Genomic DNA, 21,291 nt, shown 5'->3' on the forward strand with positions numbered 1-21,291 from the left:
TAAGGCGTTAGGGCGTACACTAACGCGTACTTCGTCCGCTCGGAGATAGCTTTTGCGGATGCGTCACGGTAGTTCGGTCGTTGCTAAGCCTTCGAGGTTTAGCGATCCTGTTTTTCCGCGCGCCCCCGCTTCGGAGGGACTTCGTTTCGGCGGCCCGTTGACCGCGCGGGCCATCGCCCTGGATTTGGGTGGCGCCCGGATTTCGCTGTGCTGGTGTGGGCCGTCGAGTGCTAGCTCCCGCTCCCCAGCTACCCGTCTGTCGGCCGCACTTCATTCGAGCCAACTCCGAAGTTTTTTGGAACCGGTGCAGTCTTCGCTACCCGTCGCAGCAAGCTCACCTCTACGACTCACCGCTCCCGTCGAGGCGTCTCGCCTCCCAGACGCAACATGACGCCAGCCAGCAGTGTTCGAGGTGTGGTGTGTGCGAAGGAGTCGACCACAGTGGAACTGCTCTTTTCTACTCTTTCCTTACCTTTCTAATCTTTACATTTCTCAATCCTATCCTATTTCGCCCACTATTCCCATCCCCTGACTAGGTTGGAATGCAGGTGACCTTCCATGAGAGCTCAACAATATCACCAGTCTATTTCTTTTTCTTCCTTTGAAAACGAATCACTTCCCCCTGATTGCTGTTTCTCCTATTTTTTTTCCCTGGTTGCTTGGCCCGTGTTTGCGCATGCTCATTTCTGTATATCTTCTTTTGTTTGGGGCAAAAGAATTGAGTTGATATTCAGAGCTACTCGTGTGCAGTCCTGTCTTTGTTGTCCTGTCTCTACCGCACTATTTTAACATGTTTCACACTCCCCCCCTCCCCGGTTGCATCAGCTGATAGGCTCTTCCCTCCCCGTTGAGGTGCTTTTTAAAACCGCTTGCTTTTCTAGCGAATAGAAGTTTGAAATTGACAATGCTACCAAGAAATGCATATATGTAAATCAAAAGTTATTGCACTTTATGCTAAACCACACTTTTTCAGGTATTTCAGGTCTACGGGGCCCCTACAGCGTGCGTTTAAACTTTTTGTCTCCAATTGATAAGCTTATAGGTTGTGCCCTTGGATTAGCGTAGATTCAATAACAATGAGATAACCAAGCGTAATATTACTATGCTATGCCATCAAGAAACTCACTCGAGAATTTTCCTCTTTCTAGGTAATCTTAGAAAATTGGGCATTGGTTGCAGAATTGAGGAACGTCACACCAGCCATATCATCACTGTTGCTGGGTTGCTTTACATCGCAATTAATGTATTTAATAGCAACTTAAACAAGTCTCAACAAAAGCAAACCAGAGACTACAGGGTATCATGCAAAACACGCAGTTCCATTCTGGGTTGGTGGTAATTATAGCCTTCAGTATGTCCAACCACAAAGAAAGTGGTGGAAGTGTTCATTAGTATCTCTGAAGGGCTATTTACCCCCTAAAATTTCATGACCCCCTCTCCCAGAATAAAGAGAAAAATAATGTGGGGAACTAACTTGTTCCAGCAAAGCTATGGCAGGTTTAAGCCCAATAAACAGACAGGGCTAAAAGCCAAAAAACCTTGTTGAGAAAAACCAATTTCTCGGCAAAAAAATGTGCTGAAGAGAAGAACGAAATATACAAATAGAGGCAGCATAAACGAGCAGAAAATGAACAAAACAAATGCAATTCTACAAGTCAGTTAGGCACAAAAGCTTGCCAGAAAGAAGCAGACCCACTTCAGGAGAAGTTTTAAAAATTTTAAATTATGTACCCTTTTTACATCATGTACACGAGATCAATCATATTTCAGTTGTTTTAGACAATCTGGAGCCGAAGAAGCCAAATCAATTCTTGCTTGAAGAGACAGATTGAAGTGCATAAGAGAAACACAAAGGTGCTGTAGGCGTGTAACCAGCGTGCAGCATCCTTCGTTTGCCCATTTTGTCGTTTTGCCTGCCTATTTTATGCCTTTCCCTTGTGTATAGGTTATACATAGGTTTAATATTGTGCAATGTTTAGAGTGCCATCCGACAGCACTGTAGCTGATCGTTACAGGCATAGCTAAAGTGTCGTGCTACGGCATTAGAATATTTAAGACTAGGCTAGCATTCGCCAAAACGTCCGTCTTTGTAGTGGAGAAAAAAAAACATCTCAAAGCAAGGCAATAAAAAAAAAAAGAAGCCTTTGTAGTGCAGAGGATCCGGCTTAACTTCTTGGTCTCAAGGACGGTAATTCGAGACCAGCTCTTGCCGCGGTCTTTTTTTTGTTTGTTTGTTTTTCGTCTTAAATTGAACTATAATTTTTATGGTTTTGGTTAGTTCTGGTGTTTTAAATGATGTCTTTGTGAGCCTCAGGTCATGTTATGATGTTTAGGTTGCCTAGCTTAGTGCCAGACACGGCAATTTTGTTACAAAACGTCGATGGACGTCGATATAGTGGACTGCTTATAATACTGTCGGATGGCACTATAGACACGGCCTTAATATTGCCACAAGAGCGCCTGCTATCAACAGGGGCCACGGAGACGACGACCACGACAAAAGGTTTATCTTCGTGGCACGTGGAGGAGTTTCTGGAATGGCATGGGCTTGACAACGCTGACTTGGATGGGACGCACTTCACATGAGACCACGTTTTCCACTTGCTGCCTTCCTTTACAAATACAGGCCAAAGTTAACCTAAATAAACGTGTTTGCTATTGCCCCCAGCATGGGCTGTAGCAATTCTTGGCACGAAACAATTTATTTTTTGGAGAAGACATTAGGGCCCTAAATGCGTGCATGAAGCAAAACATTTTTGTAATTTGGTACTGAGCATACTTCCAAATTAGCTGATTGAAACGTACAAGGGCTAGAGTTTTATTCAACGCACAAACATGGGGCAGTTCGTTTTTACCGCGCGTCTTTATCACCCTACTGTAAGTATACAACACCCACCGGCACCGCTGAAAGGTCACACCGTCGCACTGAGCCGAAAGGCGTCCATTTTGAAAACTCGCCACGTGAACGGGCATGTCATTGTTGGTGCTGTTGTCATTTATTGATCCAAAAGAAAATCAGAAAGGAAGGATGCACTGCGGATATAACTGTTCCAAGTCACAGGGTTCCCCTGCATACAACGCATTGCGGGGAAATGGAATATAGGGGGGACAGAATATGTTCGGTAGGAAGTCTAGGGCGGCCGCAGCGGGAGTCGTCAGTTGCAGTCGGGAGAGTGCAGTTCACACGCTAAAGCACGGAACACCTGAGCCACACAGCACATGAATGCAGCCTGAATGCGCATGCATTCCCCCCCCCCCCCCCCCCTTCGGTAAATGGGTAACCGGTGAAGAGCATGTGCTTAGACGGGGAAGACAACCCTTCGAGCTGCATAGTCAAAACACTGGCCAAAACATCACACCAAGAGCCCTTTGAGAAGAAAACAAAACACCAGCTCATGGGAGCACTTCTACCAATTAACTGTATATACATCCGGATATATATTGTTCAGATTCATGGTGAAAAGCAGCGCAAGAAACACAGGGGCAAAAAGAAGAGGGAATGACACACAGTGCTGAACTCACAACTGGAAGTTTATTAGAAAGAAAACGTATTTATACACAAAAACCACACTATCACGTGAACAGATAACACAGGGAATGCATGTGAGAGACAACAGTTGACAGCTTTAAACAGGGTGGCACGCGACAAAGTTCATATGGAAGCCCGCTCAGGCTACCATGGAGGGCAATGAATACGTCCATCAACAAGCTTGCACTTTTGAACCACCCGGCCATGGAGCCGCATAAAGGCAGCCACCCACTCATATCATTTCATTTTTCATTTCTCTTTTCGTAGAACATGACAAGGCAGGACATAAAGGCACCTAAGGGCAGCTTTACGAGCCCTGCCCCCAGCAACATTTAGCACAGTACATACAACATTCTGTTGTAAACAACAAACGAATACATTGTTATTTTTCAACATTACATAAATGAGTACACAAAGTTGACGTACACACACATCAATTACGTATATTTGCAAAAATAGGAGCGATATTGCATGCATGCGTAAATGTACAACTAACCCAGTGTGCACGAAAATCGGAGTATCGCGTATCACAAATGCATAGAAGTGTACGCATGTACATATTCATACAAGTTACGCACCATTATATTTCTACACGCCTATACACTGGTATAAACAGTATAGCATACAACATTTGTTTGATGATATCAGGAGTACAACACAAAGAAATAATTAAAAAGCTCAAAATTTTTACATATTAACAGCGCTAACGCATTTTTAACTGATAGTGTATCATATTCTTCTCCAATTTGTGAAGACGGCTCAGCCATATTGGTATTTCCGTTCATAGCATAACGTCTCCGTAGGAGGAACTGACCAGAATTCCAGATGTCTTGTAATACGTGAATAGACATTACTTAATTTACCCGCAATAACTAGGCTGTTCATACCTTTATTTCTTTGTGTAATAAGCTTCTTGCAGAGAAGGTAGTTGTAAAAGTTTTGGATGCTGATCAGGTTAAATTTTTCTAGCAAAATATGCACAGGGTGGCCCGGGACAACGTTACAGAAAATCCTTATCATTGTATTCTAAAGTCTACAATGTTTACGTATATTTGTACGTGTAGAGGTACCCCATACAAAAAAAACAGTATTCAATGTTAGATAAAAACAAGTAATTGTTCTTGGCGCGAACCATGCCTCGTATTTTGTTTACTTTTGTGTTTTCTCGCCAGTGTCTGGCCATGTCCAGGTGTCTTTTCTGTTTCCAAACAGAAGCGCGTGTTCCCTTGTTTTTCTTTTGTATGCTGCACAGGCTTTCTTATTTGATAGGCAGTGTTTTTTGCCTTGTCACTAGCATAACATTTTTGCCTTTGACCGCCAGTGTGTTCGGGATCTAGTTCGACGGTTCCAGAAATATACACACGGAAAGAAACCTTCGCAGTGCGAAGGGCCGCGGCACTCGATTCGCTGACACTCAGCCATGCGCCACATTGCTGACAGTTCCTTTGTCGCTTGTGTACTCTTTCAGTTGTTAGCGGAACACAAGTTCTCTCCAACAAACTTTGTTTTTTGAAGAAATGTCGTCCTTGGTTACGTGACATGTGGTGAAGGTGCTGGGTAGAAGCACCCTAAACCGTCTTCAAGTCAAAGGCCTCCAACCCGACTTATGACTACTACCGGAGAAAGTGAAAACATCGCGACAACTGTGGTCAACGAAGACACTCCCCATCGTTCTGGGGATGCCCTGCTGAAGACCCGGAAGAGTGGTTGGAGAAGGTGGAAGGTGTCCATAGTTTTAACAGGGAAACAATGAAGAAATGCTACAGCACGTGTTTTTCTACCTGGAAGACTCGGCTCGAATTTAGTTCGGGAACCTCTATAGCGCCCCAACGACCTGGGCCCTAATCAAGAGCGGATTCTTGAAGACTTTCTCGATCCATACACCACACTGCAACAGAGCGGCCGTCAATTTCATTGAAGGGATGAAGAGATTATTTCGCCGTGGTTATCCAGACATGAGCAAAAAGAATTCAATGGGGTTTCTGATGCGTTAAGTTAAGCAGGAACTCTTCGCTGGCCTGGTTCGCAGCCCACCAAAAACGGTCGATGAATTTCTTTTAGAGGCCATCATGATTGAGAAGCAGCTTGACATGCGCTCAAGACAGTACGCCCAGCAAATTCATGCTTTTGCCAGGAACCCCATCGACGCAGTGGGTGTCGGAACAGAGACATTGCAGGACACGATCTGTGCCATACTGCCTGAAGAACTACGGAACCATTCTCCAACGACTCCACAACCTTGTGTGGATTCCCTTACGGACATTATCCAAGAAGAATTGCATCAAGCAATAGGAACATCTACACCACAGGAAGCACATCGAGAACCCCAGACCATGACCTACACTGCAGCCATTCGCCATGCCGGCTCTTCTGCCGTTTGCCGCCTGCCAGCGGTGCAGAACAACGCTCCCCAGAAGATCGACAGATGGCGAACTCCTGGTCGTCGTCTGCTCTGCTACTGCTGCAGAGAAGCCGGACACAACTACCGACGCTGCCCGTGCAAGCGACATGAACTTCAAGGTTTCCTCGTTGACACACCTCATTTGTTGTGTGGACGGCACCCCAAAAAGTTCGACAATTACATAAACCGTAGCAGCCGAGGCCTAGCGTGTTGTATCCTATCGCCATCGCCGTATCCACACAGATCACCGAGCTTCCCCTATCGAAAAATTTTGGTTAACGGGTCCTATTATATAGGATTATGGAAAAGGATCCCATTCAGACGGGGCCCTCCACAGACCTGTTTCAGCCAGACCTGTTTAAGCTGAACCTGTATGACTGACCCATCTAAGACCCTTTAATGAGTAGTCTCACCAACAGAGCTTTTGCTCGTCTTGCATTAGTCACTTTTTCTATATAGCTGACAGCAATCTGAAGAATGTGCTTATGTTACATGCAGAACACTAGCAGGAGAGCGCTTTTATGACATCGACAAAGGGAACATGCTGACCCCTTTAGTTTCTTCTAATGTGTACAAGCACGCCAGGTAGAGCTAAGCTTTTTTATAGTCTGTTGGTGCCATCTTGTCCACTGAATCTGCCATGATGAAGTCGTCAAACATCCCTGCAGAACAAAATATGGTATAGTTAGTGTCACCTTTAGGTTGCTCATAACATATACAATTGAATCTCAAACTCGAACTCACTTAATTCAAACTTCCGGTTTATTCGAACTGATGCTGCAGTACCGGTAAAGTTATGTGTATTTCAATGGCTGAAGACGCCCAATAATTCAAACGCGCAAACATCTGTGACAGTTAATTCTAACTTTCCACGCTCCAAAAATGCCTGCAATCACGTGACGATTTTCTGCATCAAGGGGCATGACCGGACTACTGTCGCCCCTCGCGCCTCCAAGGAGAGTTGTGAGAGTTTGTGCGGAGAGTCCAAGAGTGCAGCTGTGACTCTTCCATTATGGCGGCTCTTCCGTTTCCGTCTGCTGTAACTAATCAACACGAACCAACCCTTCAACCAATCACATGTTTATCCTTAGTCTTCTTGCCTGGCTGTGGGAAAAAAAATCATTTGCAAAAAAAAGCCATGGCAGCAGAGAGGCGTTATTCTTTGTGCATGTTTGTGCAGTGAGCCTTGTTCAGAGCGTGCACGTCACATTGTTACGTTGGCAAGCTGGGGCACATATCGCCCACCAAAGGACCTAAAAACGAAGATGAAATTCCAGATGAAGTTGACAGAGACGTCTTCAGCAAGACTGAGATCGCAAAGAAATTTAAATAACAAAGACCACTCTGTTGATTTACTTAAAGAACAGGAAGTTTATCAGAACTGGATATGAAAAGCAGAAAGTCCAGCTGTCCAAAAAGCGGATGCGGACATCAGCTTATCCCCAACAACTTGAAGACTCCCTTGTCATGTGGATAAAGCCAGTTCGTAGCCGTAACCTTCCACTGAGCGGGCCGATAATTGCAGCCAAAGCAAGGGAGTTCGTAAACAAGATGGCCATAGAAGAATTCACGGCGTCAATCGGGTGGCTGTTATGATTCAAGGAACGCCACGGGCTGACTTCTAACACTGTTTGTGGCGAGAAAGCAGACGTGGACACAGCCGCACGTGAAGAGTGGCTCTCTGGCAAGCTGAAGGATTGCCTTGCTATATGTCTCTAATATCAATGAAACAGTGCAGTATTATATACTGCTCCCCAACAAGACAATTTTCAAGGTGACGATGTGCCAGCGGCAAGCAAAGTAAGGAGAGGCTGACTGTGATGGTGTCCACAAATGCGAAGGGCACGTCCAAGCCTAGCTGTTTTAAAGGCGTGAAGACCTTGCCAGTCGATTACATCGCTAACAAGAAGTCGTGCATGAACATTTTTGCGGACTGGGTGTGTACTTTGAACAGAAAATTTGCCACTAACGGCTGGAACATTCTCTTCATCGACAACTGCACAGCACACTGTGACGTCAAAGGCCTACGAGTAATTCAGCTGGTTTTTCTGCCAAAAAACACAATGGCTGTGCTCCAGCCAATGGATATGGGCATCATTGAAAATTTGAACTCTTTACAGGCGCCATATCGTGGAATGGATGCTGTTGTGCCTTGACAGCGAGAAAACGTATGCCGTCTACCTCCTCGGCAGTATACAAATCCTTGCCACAGCATGCACCTTCATTATGCTGGACAATATCAGCGATTGTGTCCGGCGATGTGGTTTCAGCGAACCCGCGGCCTGTGGTGATGCAGATCTTGCCAATGATCAGGCAGGTTGTCGGACGGTACCTGCATGTCCAAAAGGGGTGGCCATGTTCTTCCGTATGGCGTGACCTTCGAGGGTTATGTGAATGTGGACGTAGGTGTACAAACCTGCAGTGTTGTCACCGACGCTGAGACCAAGTACAACTGAAGTAGTGTCGGTGCTGGACTTAGCCACGCACTACTTCTCTTGATGCTGGTTTGGAACTTGTTAGCAAGTTTCAAGCCATGTTCATTGATTCATTGCAGGGAAAACATCTGCACACGCACATAACCGCCTATTTTTTCCTATTGATGGGTTTATTGTTGTTTGGAATGAAAGTAAGCACGAATGCCGTAAAAACTCATGTACAATACAGTTTTTTCTTACATTTTACTATGTAAAGTCTGTGCCTCGCATTTTATGTGGATCATAAATTTTTCAGCCAAAAATTTGCACTTTGTTTTTTTTGGTGCCATCATCATCAATACTTGCAGCGGTGGCTGCTTCTTCTCTCAGCTGGTGCCATTTTGACCCCGCAAAGGATCGGCACGCTTAACGGAAGCCTACCACGATGTCGGTAGCACGAAGGCAGTACTCGGCTGCGCTTAAAAGAAAAGTTTTTTTGCGTGCCAAGACCATCGGGAGTTCCACCACAGGACAGCAGTTCGGCGTCACTGAAGGCAGCATTTGCGGGTGGAGAAAGCAAAAGCAGGCACCTTTTTCGAGCAACGGCTTGAGAAGTTTCTGTGGGCCGAAAAACGAAGTCTTTCCCGAGATCGAAAAGGACTTAACCGCCTTGGTGCAATGCAAACGCGCTGCTCATTTGGCTGTCAATATTGAACTGCTGCAAGCGATCGCACGAGAAATTGCCCAGGAGAAAGGCATTCCTCATAAAGACTTCAAGGCCAGCAAAAACTGGGTGTTTCATTATGCGCTGGATTTTCTTTACATAGCGGACGTCCATATCACAGAAAGTCTCTGAAAGCTGCAAAGAACAGCTAGTGGCCTTTCAGCCACATGTAATAAGGCTGCGGAAGAATGTCGACTTCCAGTTGAGCCAGATCGGTAATGCCGATCAGACGCCGGTGTACCTCGACATGCCATCGGCGCTTACAGTACAGGAGAAAGGCTCTAAACAAGTTTACGCGAGGTCGACTGGCAACGAGAAAACGAGGGTCATTGTGATGTCCTGCATGGCGGATGGTCGCAAGCTGCCGCCCTACATAGTGTTCAAGCAGAAGACGCTACCAGAAAGTGAGAACTTCCCGAAGAATGCTGTTGTGCATTGCCAGGACAAAGGGTGGATGGATGAAGCACTGGTGCTTGAATGGATCGAGTCTGTCTGGTGTCGGCAGCCTGGAGCACTGCTGTCCCCATCAGTACTTGTGTTGGATGCCTTTGGCTATCACCAGGCCGATTCCATGAAGAAGTTGTTGCGCGAATCCCGCACCAAACTCGTCATTCCAGGAGGAATGACATCACAGTTGCAACCACTAGACGGTAGCATCAACAAGCCTTTCAAAGACCGCGTAAGGTCCTGCTACCAAGAGTGGATGAGGTCAGGAGACCTGGAAGTGACAGCTACCGGACGGCTGAAGCGGGCTTCGCCAGTGGTGCTTTGCGACTGGATTGCGGATGCGTAGGCCAGAATCCCAGGGGAGCTCGTCAGTGGCTCTTTGAAGAAATGCGGCATCTCGAATGCCCTTGACGGCACTGAGGACCACTTTCTGTGGGAAGAAATTTCCGACAAGGCGACGTCAGGAGACAGTGCCAGCGAAACTGACGATGAGTGAACAGTAACTGCAGTGCAAATAAATGTTTTCTGTGAGCTTTAGCCCCGCATTATATGCGGATGAAAACTTTTTTTCTCATTTTGCCGTCCCCAAATTACAATTCGTATTATATGTACAACCGTATTATACGTGGGGTTTTACGGTAAATCTTTGTGTACTTCTCACTCGTGTGGTGGCTCATTGCACATGTGCCGTGCAGGTAACTTCTCAATTCAATAAGATTTAGTTAATTCGAACTTCTTTTAATTCAAACAAATTTTCGGGCCCCTTCGAGTTCGAATTATTGAGATTTGACTGTATATACATTCAATACGAAACACTGATAATGCTGCACTTACAGCTGAGTGCTTACACTTAGGAAGACGTCATTGCCTTCTTGGTCCCACTTCTGCAGCCTGATGTATTGACGAAGCGGTGGCAGGACTGATCCATCACTCTCTGACGCCACAGGTTGGCTGCCGTCCAAAGGCACCAAGCCCTTTGGAAAACTGAGGCTTGGTAATACACTCCAGGGGCCTCCTCTCCTCTGCTTGAAAGGAAATTCCCCTGGTGAAGTGAACCTGCATACGAAAACAGGACGGCAGCAATTTACTCAATACTAAAGGACTAAGAACGCAAAGGAAATAATAATATACCACAATGCATTGCACACGGGTTAGCAAACTTTGCATAGACACAAGAGCATTTCAGCAATTCCTGCATACGAAACAGCTTTCATTTTTTATTTTTTGCCAACCTATGGCAACATCAAAAATGACATTTTTTGAGAAGGCAGTAAAGACGTGAACCTGGTCAGGGATGGCACGAAATCAGAAAAAAGGAAGAGAATGTAGCACAAGGCACAGACATCCACGCCACATCAAGAAGATTTGCTACCCGTAACTTAAATGCAAGCAAAATAACGCGACAAGTTTTTGTGAACTTTGGTGACTGACTTAAAAAGGTCATGAAGAGATTTTGAAAAATTTGTGTTCTGAGGGTATATGGAATTGTGGACCCTTGACATACAAACTAACTATTTACAGCCACTTTATTGTTCAGTATCCGCAAATAAGTAAAAAAATGTAGTTACACTTTCCCAGGGGTTTATTTTCTCATGTCGTGAAATGATGTCACGTTAAGAAGCCAAGCATAGCTGTCCCGTCAGCTCAACATGTCGGCTAGAGCAGGCCTGCAAAGGGTCAGATACTGTGGCAATGTAGCGCAATGACGAAATTCACACGCAACTGAGCGAGCTATGTCGGACTTCTGACACAACTGACCAACATGCCGAACTTCCAATAGCAACCCACAAGTAACCATGCTGAACGTAAATTGGGTATTTGTAAGATTTTTAAAAAATTTTTGTTCCAGCCTGTCGTCCTCGTAGTCCACATTCTTACTACGTCTAACTCATGTAGCATCTAATGTGAGTGAGGCGAATGCGAACTTTCTGACCTGATATAAATGACCCATAGCTTAAAACGGGAATTCACTGCATGAACACATTTACTGAACGAACTTCGAGTTCTTACTTAGTCCGAAAGTTAAGATCAATGCGCCTTTTATTTGCCAAGTGTATCATCAAACAAGAAACAGTGATAGTGTACATAGCAGAGCTTCACCTTCATGCAGTTTGATTGTTTCCCTGGAATAAATAATGCTGATAACGTTGCTTAGCTGAATATGTTTGCCCATGACTTACTTCAGAAGCATTCAACACTAAGTTACAGGTTAAAGCCCTGGGTGCATTAAAAGTTATAAAAGCTGGACTTAAGTGCAGGGCTATAAATGCAAAGCAGTTTTTATGCCACATTTTCCGCACGTGCATGCATTTTCCACTTGTAGCCGAGTGGCTGAGGTATCTGATTCCAATGCAGGCCGGCCTGGAAACAGCAAGTTTAAATCGTACGTGCAGAAAGTTTTTTTTTTTTTTTGAGAGAGGCTTCGTGGTGTTTCATACGACAACAGTAACATTCTGAAAAGAATGCAGTGAAAGAATGCAAGCTCGAGCAGGACAACTGCATGCAAACAGCCAGTAGGTCCAAGTGCTACTACAATCGTTGCGCAACTGCCAAAGCGCTGGCGTCGTTGGTCCCGTAAGTAGAAGACTTAATAATCAATAAAGAATGCATTATTTTTGTAGTATGTGGCTTACAGCTTTGCAAAGCAATATACACAAAAAAGTTCAATTTCCGGATGTTCTCAACGTCTTAACGTGACATCATTGCTGGTTGCACTTTTGTGTTTGCTCCGACAGCGCACGTTTCATGTGTGTTAAGAGAATACCTTCTTGGTATTACCTGTAGCCTGTTTGTGACAATGTGGATAGCGAGATGTAGCATCAAGGTAAGCAACAACTTCACACATGGCCCAAAGTTAAGAATTTCCACAATTTTTTTTAATTCTTTTCAAGACAAATGGCCATATTCCGAGCCCCTCCTCCACTCCATTCGCTCCCTCCACTTGGCCGAGGGAGGATTCCGCATGGGGAAATCGATTCCAAGGATCTCCTCCACTGGAGACTCGAGTGGAGGAAGGACTGGGAATACCAGGGAAAAACTGCTTGGAGCTGACTTACAGGTTTATTTCGTTTTGGGCTGAAAAGAAATTGCAGCCAGCGCTCCTTCACCCTGTTTTGTAAGTCGCAATGTGTGACCCTTACAATGCAGGGTGAAAAAAAAAAGAAGAAACAGAGGCCGCCATACTAGCCACCATTCATGTCTAAAAAATTCTCACAATTACCGTAGTTATTCGAATCTAAGCTGATAGTTTTTTTGAAATACTGATATATCAAACTCCAGGGTCGGCTTGGATTCGAGGATTTTGAAACACGCGCCAATTTCCAAGTGAAATTGAGGAAAGTGGTGCGCAGCTAGCGCCACCCATAAAAGAAAGTATTGTAGCCATTACTAGACGAGCCAAAATGGCGATGCCGCCATTTTGAACTGTGTGGATAGTGGCCTGCGTGCGGTGTGGGGTTTGGTTTTGACAGCACAATGGCACCAAACAAGCGGTGCCATTATAGTGCCGCTTTTAAAAGAAAAGTTGTTTTAGCCGCGGAGTTGTTGTCGAACGTTCAAGCCAGGCGGGACTTCGGCGTGAATAAAAAAATGTCCGTCGTTGGAGGACGCAATGGGAGGGGATATTTCCGTGCGCCGCAACGAGGATGGCATTCACCGGACCACGAGAAGGCCGTCGCCACGAAATGGAGATGGCATTGGCTGACTTCGTTCGGACGCAGCGAGCAGCTGCCCTTCCAGTAACGACGGAAGTGCTCCAGGCAAAAGCAAGGGAGCTTTCAAGGGAACGAGGCTTATCGCGGGCACACTTTAAAGCCAGTCGGGGCTGGCTTTGAATCAAATGCGCTTGATGGTACTGAGGACAGTGCACTGTTTGAAGAAGACAGTGATAAAGAAAGCGACGGCTAGCAGCGATGATGACTCAGAATGAGCACCTATCTTCATGTTCAATAAACGTGTTTTCTTTTTGTGAACACTGACCTCACCTTTTTGTTCGGCCTACATTCGAGGCAAGTTTTTTTTTTTTTTCGTGGCTTCGGACTTTCGCGGGTCGGCTTAGAATTGGGGCCGGCCTCGATTTGAATAAATACGGTATACGTATTCTGGAAAAACAGTTCATTTTGGGCTAGTCACTCCCATTGCTCCATTTAAAAACATCTAAGAAAAAACAAATTTAGCAAGTGAACATGCATGTTTGATCTCTCGTGGAGTAAGCCAGGAGAAAAAAATGCCAAGAACTGTATGTACAAACACACACAAACAATATGCTAAAGCATTATCACCTCATGTAGCACACGAGCCTGACGTGGCCACTGCTCCAACTGTAGGTGGCATCCCGCACACCCCGCTAGGTTACTGGCAGCCAGGCTGTAAATGTGGAGGCACAGTGAGTACAAATAAAAATCTGGACAAGTCAGGCAATTCAGCAACCTGTGCCAGACAAATGCCCATGCTGTTAAAATCCTCAAGTTCATGCAACTGTCTTGGTCACTGGAGGAGACTTCAGGTAAAGAAAGACAGACTGTGTGGGGGTAAAAGGAAAGCAAAAGAGACAATGGCAGAAAAGCAAACGGGCGTGGTTGGACATCGTAAACTACCTGTGAGGTGATGCGATATTCCTTGGTGAGAGGTACCAAATAGACTGAGAAAAAAACACGAGCATGCACTGACAAGCTTGACTTGACTGCGCAAATGCACCAGGCCATGAACGCCTGTCCCCCTCCTGTTGAGAGATTTTGCTGCATACTAATGTGACTCTTTCATGACAAAGATCGAACAGTATACCATAGAGTAGGAAAAGATATTACAAATGTGTGGTCAGGACCCACTTTCCTCAGTTAGCGTTCCCAGAATTTTACTTCATTTTCCTTATTGATGAAACCAGAAGCACAAACAATGCACCATTATATTGTATAGCTCCACTCATTCTGGCATTGTAGCTAAGCATTACAGTTTCTCCAAGTGCACTGTGCTTTCTCACAACCTGGAGAAACAATGTAATTTATTACCCTTAGATGAATAATCTGAAAGGGTGTGTTTACATGCAATGACATGTTGTTGCACTGCAGTGTAGGCTGTTTATTGAAACAAATATACAGTATCAGCTATTACAGTTGATTAGAAAACTTTCAGCCGTATTGTTTTACTGGAGATGCCACAACCAACCTCATTTTCAAACCTATTCAGACAAGCCAACACCAGCACGGCACCCTTAGGGGAAACGTTTGCAGCTACCTGCACACTGTAGTGCTATTTGTAACCAGCTGCTGCTCGCTAGCTTCCAGCGGTGCAATTGGATGCTGTTTCTGCGCCTATCCGGCATTAGGCAACCTTGCGATCTCACTTGGTGAATGTCTCAGAGAAACCTGAATGAATTGCTTTTATTTTCTTAGTTTTTAGCTCAATAAATATTTACTGCTACTAAATGCTGGAACATAGATAGCTCTGAAGGCTGTTTTCTCTTTTTCAAGGTGTGTGCCCTTCAGGTGACCAAACAGGCATCAAAAGCCATAGACAATGTGTGCACTTTTTGTGCGAAATTCCAGATTTGCATCTTTTTTTTTTCGTTGGATAGACCTTTAAACAAAGCATCTTGTTGTTGTTTTTTCTTGTTTACGATGCTTTTTGAGACATTTGCCTCTGGTACACGGAAGCTTTCAATTGACAGTGGAGCCTTTGATGCACTCGATACAGCTCCAGTCACGGCTAGAAGGTCGGCGGCTCAGTGGCTCTTACTGTGCACCATGAAGTGATTGCAATTGGCAGTTCACTCGATACAACGCATTTAGAGGCCTTCACAACACCTGTGTAGTCCATGCCGCTGCTGCTAGCACTTGTTTCAGTGATATTGCTTTAAAAAAGTACTGCTACGAAGAATCCTTCAGCTGCAAGGTTTGTTTACTTCGCAAGAGCAAGACAACCAAGTGGCAGCAGCTAGGCTTTTCGGAGACGTGCGTGATTTACGTAAACAAAGGAGCTCCACCAATCGCCTGTCAAGTCTAAAATTATGCAGGTCAAAGCTCTTCAAATAACGACTGACTGCAACAATCCCCACTTCCCTTTAAGCCCAGCGCGAACTGCATAAGTGACTTAATGCAGCGCAAGATATTTTTGTCGCCGTCACATGAATCAAATAAAATGTCTTTTTCCAGGCACATGGTATCGCATCTTTTACATCTGTAAGTTAGAATTGGCCTCAAATCATCTTTCGGCAGCATGCTAAGAAACCATACCTGCACAGTAAAATTAGGGGCCTGTTGAATTGTGAAAATATGGTGACACACGGTACAGTGCATTGACAACATAACATCGCATCTAAAGCCAACAAACCAATGGGGGAAAAACAGCACCAAGTCCTTTCAATAGTAACTGGGTTGAGAAAGGTACTATGCATACATGCACAAAAAAAAAAAACAATACAACAAGTGGGAGCACATTGCACATTATCAGAACACTGGTCTTTTGACCGCACAGTGGCGCTAGGTACTTGTGTGGAAACGTGGTTTGTGGCATGGCGTGGACGGTGTTTTTTCTACGTGATTCATGGATTTTGCGAATCCCTTGTCATAAGAAGTAGCCACCATTGTTTCTGCTGTGAAATTCCAGACTGTGCTGCTCACACTTCCTACAACAGCAGACCCAAAGCAGGCCGCACAACGAAAGAAAGTGCGCTGGGTGCTCTTTTTTTTTTCTGTGTCAAAGCGAAGTCTAGGGAAGTGCTTTAAGATGGTCCGATTTAATGCAACCAATTCAAAAGAAGTTATCAATGATGGGGCGAACCAGTACATCTCTTGCGCACGTTTCATTTCTGTTGGGGACGATGCAACCTCGAAGCTTTCACTTACCACCTCATCACATGCTGGAAACCTTACGTAGAGCTTAAAATGGTCACTAATAAAATTAGCCGGCGTACTATATGGATGAGACGAACCCGACTGGTCAGCGACCCTCAACCTTGGCTAGTTCAAGTGTTTTGAAGTGGCTGCGCGTACATGCAATGCTACTTGTCAGGCAATTGCGAATTGTGGGCATCCAATTCTTTTGTCGCCTTCGACTGTTCTCTAATGAACAAGTGTATTCAGTGCTAACATACTACACCTTGACGTTGGGCTAGATGGGTACGCAGTTTGAGGAACTCAAAAGGAGCAGAAGGAGTGCAGGGATGAAGATGTATGGAGAAACAATTATTAGAGAGCACTCTTATTTGTCACTTGTCTCTGTGCTGTTTTTGAAGTATTCAAAGCATGTTCCATGATCTTGTTCTGCTTATAATTTCCGCTTCATCTACATAAATTCAAAAAAAGAAAAAAGAACTACCTGAAAAATCATCGATTGCATTTTCGCTGTCCCAGGTGGAATCTGTCATTAACAGCGCACCTAATTTTGTCACCTACATACCTCGCGACCATTCCCACCCGGGCCCTTTGTGCAAGACGATCATGCATTCAATACGCCAGAGCACCTCAATATCTCTCATACTCCTCAAAAAGCATGCAGCAGGCCTGGATGGCATGGTAAAACCACACAAAATATTGTCGCAGCCCTCATTGGAGAAATTTTCCTCGTTCGAGCCACAATTGCTTGAAGCAATGCCAAAAATAACGAAATCAACACACGGTGATGTCACCAAGTAGCCTGACGCGGGTTGTGTTATCCGCGCCTGTACAACTGTACAAATGGAGTTGGCGCCGCCGTGCAGGTACTGCCGCTATGCGGTCAAGTAACCTGGTGCATACACTTTATAAGTGTGCTGCCGCTGCTTGTGGGAAATAGGCTGACATTAATGACCTTAGTGCTTGCATCATGAGACCCCCAACCAGCACAAGGGGAACCATCTCTTCCCTTATGACGGACACAAAGGTCTTGCATGCGGAATGGAGTGAGCTCAAGAGATCAGGAGCGAGCATGGTTTCAGCTTCATTCCGTCCCTTAGTAACAAGTGCTAACTGGAGACACACGCACAGAACGGATTCTTTGACGAGTACACGCGCGAGTTTATCGTAATTTTATAGCCAGCATATCCTGCTTGAATAAGGTACTTTTTACTCAAAGAACGCAGACCTATTTCGGCACCCATTATATGGCTTTGAAACAAGCGTCACTGCCTGTAAGCTTCAGACCACAAGAGGGGCCGGCAAGACAGACTGCTCACATGCAGGACGGCATTCCTCGCTGGTGCCGTTCCGCATCAGCAAAGGAGAAGTCGGTCTTAACTACACTATGGGCGAAACCGATTCCGCTCACTGACCAGCCAGAGTAACTGTTAGTGACCCTGACTACTAGTCAGTGAGCGGAAGCGGTTTACCCGTTGGGTAATCGTCAAGCAGACTGCTCTCATACGAGTCGGTAACATTAACTCAATGGCCATACAAGACGGCTGCCACGATGACACGATGAGACCGCTACCGAAGGGCCGCTTCAAGTTCGTTCAAGTTTTAGTCATACTTTGTTCCGGCACTCTTTGCGACGCGTAAACAAGCAAACATGTACTGAAACAGCTCGCATTCTCACAAACTACGCGTCTAGGACGTAAGAATGGCCGGAATCAAAAGAAACAGTATCCTAGACTTCATTTCTTGCTCGCTGCAGGCTACTTCGAAATGAGACAATGCAATATGCTTGCCTTTCATTGTATACGTTCACCCTCAGTACCTCCTGGTACAAAGTGTCCCACTGCCCACATGACACTACAAGAGGTTACGTAAACTTCGAGCAAAATAACGTTGAAGGAGAATCGCGCACGCTAGCAACGCTGCGCCACTAAAGTGATCGAAGCAGGGAGCAACGATTAAATGAGCAGTCGAGCAAAGACTGAATTAAACAAACGACAAAAGCGGCAGGTCGGTCACTCCGGGACACAATCAAGTAATTACTCAGTAAAAAAGAATACGTACCAGAAAGTGTGAAGACAACGAACTTCGCGGTCAGTTGCACCGCAGAAGAAAAAAAAAAGAAACAGTGGCACCCAGGGTTGCAAGACGATGCTGTAGCAGCCGCCGTCGTCGCTAACCGCAAGAGGTGACGCAACTGCCAACAGTTTGTTATAACTATCGGCAATATAGAATAAAATACCACACTATTAAATCATCCTTTCATTGAAGGATACACTTTTTGATACTCAAAATGTTCTAGTGCTTTTTTTTTTTTTTGGCATGTCTCGTACCCCACGCGTGGCACGAGACAGCCTTTTTTTACGCTGTTGACAACGTACGCCTGTCCACGGCCGGTCTAAAGGAGCAACGGGGCGCGCTCGTCGCTCCTCTGGGCCGGCCGTGGCCTGTCTTTGCTATTCAACAACAGTACGGCTTGTATGTCACGCACTCTTGTAATTGGCTGAGAAGGCGTGACGGAATTCAAACAGATGGCGGGAACGCACGTCACACATTGGCAACTTCAACCTGCCTAAAAGTAACAATGTTACGTAACAGCTTGAAAAAGGCGGCTGCTTTTGCCGCGTAATAGGCAAAAAATTTCGCCGACCTTCGGCACCAACGTTTGTTCGGCACCGCGAAATGTTCGTGAATTTGCAGCAGGCGCAGTTTCGCATGGCGCGCGGTTTAAAGCATGTTTTCAACCGAAAGAAATAATAGTTTTGACTGTTTCCAAGTCAGCGATAACAGATCATGCAAATAACGTGCCGTGTTTGCTTTTATGTGTGGCAATGAAATGAAAATTATTTGTTTGGCGGAACTCCAACATAAGAGGGCAGTACAGGCCTCTCCATGACCGAGTCAGTAGTATTAACTCTATGCCATGACCAGAGCATTCTCCATGACAAAGAGAACCCAATGCATAGCATTTGTCCACACTCCTCCTAGTAAGCTGTTGGGTCACATGATCGCACTCACGAGAAAAATAACAAAGTGACTGTTTTATGCATTACTGCGCTGATTGAAGTCGAGCTTGACGAATGAGTGAATCGGCGATTTCGGTACGCTCCGCGGTTATCAGGCGTAGCGCTTCGCTGCCCTCATGCGTCATAAAAGCGATCGTCGCGGCCGTCTTTTTCGGTGATCACGCCATAAACTTGTAACATAGCAGCAGACGATAGCGTGGCGGTGGTGGCGGCCGGGAAGGTGATAACGCAACAAAGCTTGCATTGAAGCAGAGAGCCTAACAACGTTACTAAAAGCAATTGAAAGAAATAAATGGATACGGTAAAAAAAAATTGTGTGATGTTCTTTAGCTCAGCACCCGCCTTTGGCTCGCTTTTGGGTCAACGTTACTTGGTCGTCTTGAGGTGTAGGCGTCAATTTTGACCTGCAGGATGCGTTTCTCTCCGCATCCTCAGCTCCCGTCCTAATTTTTAAATTACATGCCAGGCGTTATTTATGAGTGAAGCGTCAAATTACACTGCATGTCGTCATACTTTGCTTGCGTTGTGCTTACGCAAAAGACACGGCGAATTCACTGTGAATTTACGTTAGGGCACTAGAATTTCACTGGACGCCACTACAAGAGCCCTCTGCACCTGTCAACCGCTTTCCGGAAACTCGACAACCAGCCATTAACTGCGCAAACCGTTCTGTGTCACAGACGTAGCCCATCACAATCCGAAAAGGCCACTAAAGCACTACTTCGGTTCTTAAAGGACACAGGCCTGTCTGAACGATTGTAGAGACACTGTGCACCATTGTTCATTTGTTATTTGGTTAGTTTATTGTTTCAGTTTAGGCTTTATTACCGCCTATTCTTTTGTTTTTGTAGTTATGTTTAATTTTTCTTTTCTTGCTTCTCAAGCTCTATTCCTGTCTTTTCAATACTCTTTCTTTCTCTTTAAATCCCTCCTTCCCCACTTCCCATGTGTAGGGTAGCCAACCGGACTGTAACCTGGTTAACCTCCCTGCCTTTCATGCACTGTATTATACTTCCTTCCTTCCTCCGCATATGACGATGTCCGTCCAATTTCCTTACGGGCCTACGTTGCGCAACGTCGCGTCTGGCACTTTCTCGCTCGCTCTCAGCAACGTTTTTTAGCATTAAAAAATTCATGACATTCCACCCTGAAATGTGAATGACCAGTGTAGCTGTAAAGTCATTGTCACTTAGTTACGATGATCACAATAGCGATTCAGGTACGCCACAAGATGAACGGTATGGTCGGCTTGGTGTGGCATCTCAAGACAAATGTCGGAACATAAAACGCGTAACCACCCCCTTTTCGGTCCAGTTGTAATCGCCGAATGCGACCATAGAGGTAGCGCCATCGGATCCAAACCCCAGGCCTAGGGCAGCGTTCATCCTCTTGCCGTTCGACACGATTGGCTTCGCGATCCGCCTCCGCCTTTCGCTTTCGAATTGTTTCGATCTGTCTCTCACGCGTTCCGCTCCGCTTCAATTGTAAGATTTCAGGAAGAGATGCTTATAGCCAACAGAAAAAAAATATTTTGATGTCCGCAAAGAATTCTGTTCAAAACTCTTCAATTGTAGATATCTTCTAGTATTCTTACGTAATGCTCGTCTACAACCTGATTCCGCAATGCCTGAATGACAGCTGAGGTATCGACCGAGTTAAATGCTTTCTCATAATCTATGAAGGCTATATACAGGGTGTCCCAGCTATCATGCACCAAGATTTAAAAAAGAGCAGTGCTGTAACTCGAAGAAAACCTAGTACATAATGTTTGCAGTACTGTGGAGAAGCGGACAGTTTTTTTTTCGTTAATGAGACTTCACTAATTAATCGTCATTAATTATCTAACTCGAGAATTGCTGTCCTAATCACTAAAGTGTCAATGAGTCACTTGTAGGTACCCACGAGGGGCATCTTACAGCGGTA

The 21,291-nt window shown here is 45.3% G+C and overlaps 2 protein-coding genes across 9 annotated transcripts in view; both read right to left on the reverse strand.

The window, feature by feature from the left end:
- The window catches only part of LOC144180620 (uncharacterized), a 293,036-nt gene that overhangs the window by 249,846 nt on the left and 21,899 nt on the right, over positions 1-21,291 (reverse strand). The window lies entirely within an intron of this gene.
- On the reverse strand, positions 3,514-18,687 carry LOC144180672 (uncharacterized). Of its 3 annotated transcripts, none has more exons than XM_077708978.1 (4): positions 18,407-18,673; positions 13,796-13,880; positions 10,350-10,571; positions 3,514-6,592 (listed from the first exon to the last, which is right to left on the reverse strand). In XM_077708978.1, exons 2-4 carry the CDS (start codon positions 13,798-13,800, stop codon positions 6,583-6,585), a joined length of 237 nt encoding a protein of 78 aa, XP_077565104.1. In that variant the 5' UTR covers positions 13,801-13,880; positions 18,407-18,673; the 3' UTR covers positions 3,514-6,582. The 3 variants fall into 3 exon arrangements, with proteins under 3 accessions (XP_077565104.1, XP_077565097.1, XP_077565100.1); XM_077708971.1 differs by lacking the exon at positions 3,514-6,592 and adding an exon at positions 6,627-9,945 and having other exon boundaries at positions 18,407-18,687; XM_077708974.1 differs by lacking the exon at positions 3,514-6,592 and adding an exon at positions 6,627-9,945 and having other exon boundaries at positions 10,364-10,571; positions 18,407-18,686.

This window comes from Haemaphysalis longicornis, unplaced genomic scaffold (assembly GCF_048455015.1).
Source record: "Haemaphysalis longicornis isolate Haplotype H1 unplaced genomic scaffold, Haemaphysalis longicornis Haplotype H1 scaffold_1, whole genome shotgun sequence".
Lineage (NCBI taxonomy): Eukaryota > Metazoa > Arthropoda > Arachnida > Ixodida > Ixodidae > Haemaphysalis > Haemaphysalis longicornis.

What these genes read in the sequence shown, in the direction of transcription:
- LOC144180672 (XM_077708971.1), bottom strand. An exon ending in CTAAGTGTAAGCACTCAGCT is followed by an intron (nt 9,946 to 10,349) that starts GTAAGTGCAGCA and finishes TTCTTCCCACAG; the next exon opens with AAAGTGGTCCTCAGTGCCGT.